Genomic DNA, 8,122 nt, shown 5'->3' with positions numbered 1-8,122 from the left:
GTGTCTTTTGCTTTACAGAAGCTTTGCAATTTTATGAGGTCCCATTTGTCTATTCTCAATCTTACAGCACAAGCTATTGCTGTTCTATTCAGGAAATTTTTCCCTCTACCCATATCTTTGAGGCTTTCCCCACTTTCTCCTCTATAAGTTTCAGTGTCTCTGGTTTTACGTGGAGTTCCTTGATCCACTTAGACTTGACCTTAGTACAAGGAGATACGAATGGATTAATTCACATTCTTCTACATGATAACTGCCAGTTGTGCCTGCACCATTTGTTGAAAATGCTGTCTTTTTTTCAGTGGATGGTTTTAGCTTCCTTGGCAAAGATCAAGTGACCATAGGTGTGTGGGTTCATTTCTGGGTCTTCAATTCTATTTCATTTGTCTACCTGTCTGTCGCTATACCAGTACTGTGCAGTTTTTATCACAATTGATTTGTAGTACAGCTTTAGGTCAGGCATGGTGATTCCACCAGAGGTTCTTTTATCATTGAGGATATCTCCAACTTCTTCTCATGTCTTTTCTTTCAACCATCATCATCATCATCATCAGCAGCAGCATGAGCAGGAATTAGCAGGGGGAACAGCCATGCTTCCCCCCCCCCCCCAGCTTTCTAGTTCCTCTATGGGTTCTGGTATTTATTTTCTCTCAAGAGGTCTCAGAATTAAACTCTCTGCATCTGGCAGAGTCCTGTCCCTGCCACAGCATGCATGAGTCAAATAGTCTGCTGCTGTGGACACTCTGAAGCAGCAGTCCTATATCTCACACCTGGGGTGGAAACAAAAACATTTTTACATAACATAATTGTTTTTTTTTTTTAAAAAGAAGCCAAACTCTACAATTCTTTTATTATTTATTCTTACATTTATTTATTTGAGTGTGTGTGTGTGTGTAGTGTGTGCATGTATATGGTGGTGTCTCTCAATTGCTTTCCACCTTACCTTTTCATATGGCTCTCTCTCTCTCTCTCTCTTTCTCTCTCTCTCTTTTTAAATTAGATATTTTCTTTATTTACATTTCAAATGCTATCCCGAAAGTTCCGTATACCCTCCTCTGCCCTGCTTCCCTAACCACCCACTCCCACTTCTTGGCCCTGGCATTCCCCTGTGCTGGGGCATATAAAGTTTCCAATACCAAGGAGCTTCTCTTCCCAGTGATGGCCAACTAGGCCATCTTCTGCTACATATGCAGGTAGAGATATGAGCTCTGGGGGTACTGGTTAGTTCATATTGTTGTTCCACCTATAGGGTTGCAGACCCTTCAGATCCTTAGGTGCTTTCTGTAGCATCTCCATTGGGGGCCCCGTGTTCCATTTTATAGATGACTGTGAGCATCCACTTCTGTGTTTGCCAGGCACTGGCATAGCCTCATGCAAGACACCTATAACAGGGTCCTTTCAGCAAAATCTTGCTGGCATATGCAATAGTGTCTTTGTTTGGTGGCTGATTATGGATGGATCCCTGGGTGCTGTAGTTTCTGGATAGTCCATCCTTTTGTCTTAGCTCCAAACTTTGTCTCTGTAACTCCTTTCATGGGTGTTTTGTTCCCAATTCTAAGGAGGGATGAAGTATCCACTGGTTGGTCTTCCCTCTTCTTGATTATCTTGTGTTTTGCAAATTGTATCTTGGGTATTCTAAGTTTCTGGGCTAATCATCCTTAGTGAGGTAACCCAATCACAAAAGAAGTCTCTCTCTAAATCTGAGGTTCCCTGACTAGAATAGACGCAGAGATCTGTAAGGCCTAGGGATCTTTCAACCTCTGCTTCTCCAGTGTTTGGATTATTGTTGTGTGTTGCTGTGGTCAGCTTTTTACATGGGTTTTTGGGATTGAACCTAAATCCTTATGCTTGTGTGGCAAGCAATTTTCCCAACTGAACATCTTTCAATCCCCTGTTTGGTTGATTTACATATTATCGACATATAAAATGACCTTATGGCATTGCAATTAAATTGTTTAGAGGCATACGTCATGACAAAATTTGAGTGTTAGCTCTAACTTAACTCTGTAAGAATGTAGTTTTCTTTGTTTTAATTTTCTAGTTTGTTTTTGGTTGAGTAGAGGATAGCGTCATTGGAGAAGATGGAATTGTGGAATTCATTAGGGCTCGGTCATAAAGGGCTTTCTGCTGAGACACTTAGGCTTTATCCAAGAGCAACTGGGAACCATGCAGGGTTTTAATTAGAGAAGTGACTTGAAGCATGTTCATGATGTGGAGATTTGCTGTGGCTGCTATTTGGATGCTATATTGGATTGAAGAAAAGAATTAGAAAGAGGGTGTCTGGTTTTGGAGGCTTCTGCAGTAACAACAAAATGCTAATGGTGCTGAACAGGGTATGGCATGATAGGAATAGATGAATGAGCCATTTGTGGAAGGTGCAACCATAACAGACGTATGTATTTCCCTGCATGAAATCTGAGAAGGATTGTCTCAGTTCATCTTCTATAACAAAATCCTGGAGGCCGGGTAGCTCATAAAGAAAAGGGATGCTTATATAGTTCCTAAAGGCCGGTGCTGGGACCTGCTGAACTTCCAGCAAGGACCACATAGAGCTTGTAGGATGGAGAAGCAGAAGGCTTAGTGCTTGTATGCAAAAAGATCCCAGTGTGTAGGCTACCTTCTTTGACAACAACCTCTTCTCTCAGCAGGCAAAATAAAAAATAAGAATTCACCCTCATGAGAAAAATCTTAGTTCCCAAATGGCTTAACACAGTTATTCATTTTTCATCATGTGTTTGTGGCATGTATGGTCCATATGTGTGCATGGAGTCCAAAAGGAACATCTCATCCACCCTATTCTAGGCTATTATAAATCTAGGCAAGGGGCTCCAGGATGGAACTTAATTCAAATTATAGATTTTGGATACATGTGTGTCCAGATGATATATGAATTCATGGGACGGTCACAAGTTACCCATCCAGAGCTGCTGGAATGGAGAGGGTATAGGTTTATGGACTGAACCCCAAGGAACCCTGATACTTGAGAAATAGCAGAAGACCCCATGAAAGCTTCAGAAGAGGGGGTAGCTAGAGGCAAGGTGAGCAGTAGTGTTGTGTATCAGAGAAGCTAAACCAGGAGGCATAGGCGAGGTTACAGAAGAGTTGAATGGGACTCAACAAAGGAAGTATTGAGACTTCATAGAGTCTATAACAACTTGTATGTAGATATATGTTAGGGGGAGGAGGTGACAAATACTTAATAGAAGTGGTTGTTTTTCTCAAGACCAGTTGTGGGAATTTTTATGAAAATATTTTAGCATCACATTGATATTTTATGAATATGGCCATTTTACAGAAAGAAAATGAACCATGGAGTCAGTACTTGAGTGGACATTTGGTACATTCACAATACTCTTCAACAACCTCTACCTAGTTCTGCAATATTTCCAAGAAAAAACTCTACTCCCTTCAAACAAGTTATACCCAATTCTCCACTCCCCAGGGCCGGGATACATAGCTTTTTCTTCTCCATTATGCATTTCTTATTCTGAATACTTTATATAAATGGAATCAAATAATTTGTGACCTTTTGTGACTAAAATCTTTCACCTAGCATAATATTTTCATGGCTTATCCACACAGCATATGTCAGTCTTTCATGCGGTTTGTGGGCTATATATAATATTTCTCTGTGTGGATTTACCTCAGCTTGTTTATTGATGGTCATTTTGTTTGTTATATTCCGTTGCCTATTGTGAATGGTGTTTCTGTGACTGCTTATATACCTGAGCAACCTGAATTTGGTTGTTTTGGATATGTTTCTAGCAATGGAATTGATGGGACCTGGGTTCCCCAAAATTACACTTATTCATATGATCACAGGAAACATTATATGTTATATAAAATATCAACTCATATATTGTACATTCCTTGAATACTTTTTTTAAAGATGAGATTGGTGAAGCCACCATGTAGTGACTAAATGGCCCATTAATAAACTATGTATCTATATATGCACTCAGTATATGGACATGCATATAAATATTTTAAAGAGAGAAGTTTTCACTAACCTTGAGTTTTTATTCTCATAAGGGAGAACATGCAGATGCATACTTAGATAAATCTAGTCTTGTAGGAGACAGAGGCTAGGAATGGAGTTGACTATTTTACAGTTTAATTTTTCTGAAGAAAAGATAAGTTGATTACTCAGTGATTTGGAACTGAGACCAAACCAAACCAAACCAAACCAAACCAAACCAAACCAAACCAAACCAAACCAAACCAAACCAAACAAAGCAAAACAAAACTCAAAGTCAACTAAAATCACCGTAGGGAAATTTTAACACCTACCTGATTTTAAAATTAATACTCTGTTTCTAAAATAAAATTTTAATCATCTCCCAATATCTGCCACTTCAGTTCCATTTTGTTTTTTTAATTGTGTTTCTCTGCTCAGGGATGCTAGTGAGTATGAAAAGAGACCAGCGCTCCATTTATGACAAATGACCCAACTTCATTGCAGACCATCTCAGCTTTATTCATATGTTATAAGTCAACTGGTTCATAGACAGGTAGAGCCTTGGTCACACTTCCTGTGAAGAGTTTGATTTTTAGGTTTGCTAAAGAGGTTCTCAACCTATGGGTCGCATCTCTTTTGTGGTCCAACGATCCTTTAAACTAGGACCATCAGAAAACATGGATATTTACATTATTATGTAATACGGATTCCTAACAGTAGCAAAATTACAGATATGAAGTAGCAATGAAAATATTTTTATGGTTAGGAACTGTATTAAAGGGTCACAGCATTAGGAAGGTTGAGAACCAGTGATATAAACCAACATGCCTCCTATGCCATCCAAAGTGTCTTTCTTTCCTGAGGACTCTCTTCTATAAGAATCAACCCATGGCACTAGGGGTTCACAAGATGTGGCTCTGATTGGACACTGCCTAAAGACTTGGGGAAGAAGATCATCCCTGTTCTGTTGAGTGTTAAGTGTTTTGTTTATCCTGGCTCACTGATGTCCTGGCAGCCAGAGAGGTGTGTATCTGTGGGTTTGCCAACTTCAAGGTCTGGGCTCTGTCCACCATCTCAAGACTGCTAACTAGGTTTCATCTCCTGTGCTTGTGGCTCACCACACTTGTTGGGGGAAAATGATGCTGAGCCTGCCTCTAGGTTTAGCAGGAAGCAGGACGTGGGTGGGTTAACTTTGTGGGTTTCATGAGGCCAGAAGTGGGGCAGGGACAGGGACAGAGCCTGTTGTATATTGACCATCCCTAAGCTGTATCTTGTCATTTCTTATGAGAGTATTCTGTTTATGTTTTTTAGAATATTTTTTCTCCTATAAATGACATATCAAAGTCCATGGCTAGTTGATACTACTTCATGGATGTTCCTTTTCTCCTATAAATGGCGTATCTAAGCCCATGGCTACTTCACAGACATCTTGTGGATTCTACTTTATTTCACTTATACCCTCTCTATTCATTGTCAGTACACCAGGCTAGGATCCCAGCATTTATTAATGTGTGTGCTATGTGTTTCAGGCAGAGAAAGCAGATGGATTTGTCAACCTGTCAGATTTCACAGTGGAAAGAGCCTCTGAATGCAAGAAAAAAAAGTAAGTTGTACTTCCCCTGTTCCCATAAGGCCCTGGTCCAGGATCATAACAATTTTCAAAGTTCACCTAGCAATGGGGCGATTTGTAAGTGGGTGCAGGTAGAACTCAAATGTCTCGGAATTTTGAGCATTGTGAGTTGGAACTGTATAAATGTATGCTCATAGAAAGTGTACATAGAAATGTTTTACTTCTCATTTTCAGATATGTTGACCTGGAGAGTGGATGGGTTTTAACTCCCCCACCCCAAAGGCAAGGGAATCCACAAATAGCTAAGCAGACAGAAGTGCAGACCCTACAGCAAGAGCAGATCATCTTGGCTCATGGTATTAAGACTTACCACTCAGTGCTCTGATGCGTTTAGCTTGGGATTGCACCCTGCTGTAGATTAAGTGTGAGCAGAGCTGGAAATGAAGGGGGTTTCAGCTCATCCCTTTTGTTCTGCTCACAAGCGCTAAGCCTATAGGGTCTGGAAACAGTTCAGAGCTGCCTGGAGAGCTACGTATACACTCTGGTCCCATGGTCATTTCAAGAGAGCATCTGAGTGTGACATATTTTTGTGTCTTCTCTCATCTTTCTCTTCTTTCTTCAATTACCTTCTGCCGTATTATCGGAAAGGGACATTTCTTCATTAATCAGCAGTGAGTTGTCTTAGGAGCCAGTGTTAGCTTTTATTCTTTGTTATACAGTGTAACAGCTGTGTTTTGCTCTGTATTGATTGTGTTGATGCTCTTGATTTTTTTGATTGGTCACAAAACAAACAAACAAACAACAGTCCCCAAGACCCAAAACTCTGTCCTGCTCTGTAGATCTTCTGGTGTAAGTGGGAACATTCTGCTTGCTGTCATGGGTGGGTCATAAATTTCCTTTAACTAATATAAGCACACACTTTTCCTTTACCAATACAGTGCCCCTTATTTATGGCTTCTGAAGAGTCATGAGGACATGGAAGTTGCATACCTGACTGTTTTCTTATAAATAAAATGCCACTGTATATTTGGTTGAATGTAAATAATATCTTGCTAGAATGATTAGATTTGAATAATGTTAAGTGACAACTCAGGGACTCGTGAATTTAATTGTCTCTATACAATTATATAGCAGGTGAAACACACACACACACACATAAATGGAAACTCTTGAGTGGCTAAAAAGCAGCTCTGACATGATAAACTGACTCTCACTTTACTAAGTGAAATCAGGACTATATAATAGGCATTTAGTATAACAATTACTTTAAAAACACTAACAGATGTGTGCTTTTCTTTTTTTCTAGTGCATTTAAGATCAATCACCCACAGATCAAAGCCTTCTACTTTGCAGCAGAGAATTTGCAGGAAATGAATGTGTAAGTAGATGAAATGGTGGACTCAGTCCCTAAGAGGGTGAACTTACTTTGGTCTGACATTAGAGTTTAAAGCCAATGATCACATCAGTTACTGTTCTATTTATTTTCATTACTTAATCTTGTTCTGTTAGTTAATTTCTTTAGCAATTGTAAGACCATCTTGCTTTCTTCTCTAGCACGTGTAGTCCTTTGGGGGAAGTACACTTATCCAAATGGCTCTTTTAGGAAGTAGCTGTGAGATTCTTCTGAAGGAGCCACTGAGAAGAGAACTTAAGTTAAAAATTTACATCCCAAGGAGAAAGACCCCAAGGAGACTTGGGACCAGTGTCACAGCCTTCTGATCCTCACCCAGTCTCTGCTGTCTGTAGCATGTACTGTGTGATTATCTCAAAATGCTCATGAAATTATTGCCTGCTTCTTCATGTATCACCCTGAGCATCTATTTCTGGTGCACCCAACTTTAAAAAATATCCTTGCATGCTCGGTTAGGCCGATGCATTCAATTCCCACGTCACTCCTGGTTTAGATGAAGATGCATTGCATCAGCTGTCATTTGATTAAAGCTGTCTGTTAGGTGCTGCCTTGAGGCATCAAGGACATCTTACTAACCTAAAAGGCCTGTTCTTGACATCTTTAAGACCATCATATAATAACTTAAGGTCTATGAAACATCTATAGTGTGCCTCATTGCCAAAAATGCTGGGCATTAACAGTCAACCCCTTCCACCTCTATAATTCCTCCATTCATAGAGTTTATACTGAGACTCTGTTATCTATTTGTACATGGTAAGTTCCTTGCTTATCTTCCATATATAAGCCCTCTTTGCCTTCTTGTTTTAGAAAGCTAAATAAAAGGTGCTACCTTTCATGACACACCTCCCAACCCTGCTTCAGGACACCTCGTCTGCAGCACTGCCTATCTGGGGGCCTTCTCATTTATAATTGCCACTTAGCTTACCCTCACCTCATCTCTTCAGACAAAGACAAAAAAGGCTCCCAGGATGCTGGAAAACCATGGTTAGCTCCCAGGGAAGGAATTGGTAGCAGCAGTATCCTCCAAATATATCTTTGATAGACAAGGAGAGTGTCTGTTTCTACAGTTTTTCTGGTTATAGCCCCCCTTGTGTTTATCAAGCATGAGAGAGAGAGAGAGAGAGAGAGAGAGAGAGAGAGAGAGAGAGAGAGAGAGAGAGAGAGAGAGAGAGAGAGAGAGAGAGAG

At 40.1% G+C, this 8,122-nt stretch overlaps 1 protein-coding gene across 6 annotated transcripts in view; it reads left to right on the top strand.

The window, feature by feature from the left end:
* Ipcef1 (interaction protein for cytohesin exchange factors 1) overlaps positions 1–8,122 on the top strand; it is a 158,885-nt gene that overhangs the window by 92,932 nt on the left and 57,831 nt on the right. For all 6 annotated transcript variants that reach the window (XM_029482790.1, XM_021174271.2, XM_029482789.1 and 3 more), the window contains 2 exons: positions 5,485–5,558; positions 6,832–6,903. In XM_029482790.1, the coding sequence (XP_029338650.1) occupies positions 5,485–5,558; positions 6,832–6,903 (146 nt within the window). The remainder of the gene's footprint in view (positions 1–5,484; positions 5,559–6,831; positions 6,904–8,122) is intronic.

The sequence above is a fragment of the Mus caroli genome, chromosome 10, assembly GCF_900094665.2.
Source record: "Mus caroli chromosome 10, CAROLI_EIJ_v1.1, whole genome shotgun sequence".
In the NCBI taxonomy this organism is placed as follows: domain Eukaryota; kingdom Metazoa; phylum Chordata; class Mammalia; order Rodentia; family Muridae; genus Mus; species Mus caroli.
This window is presented reverse-complemented; position numbering and strand designations above follow the sequence as displayed.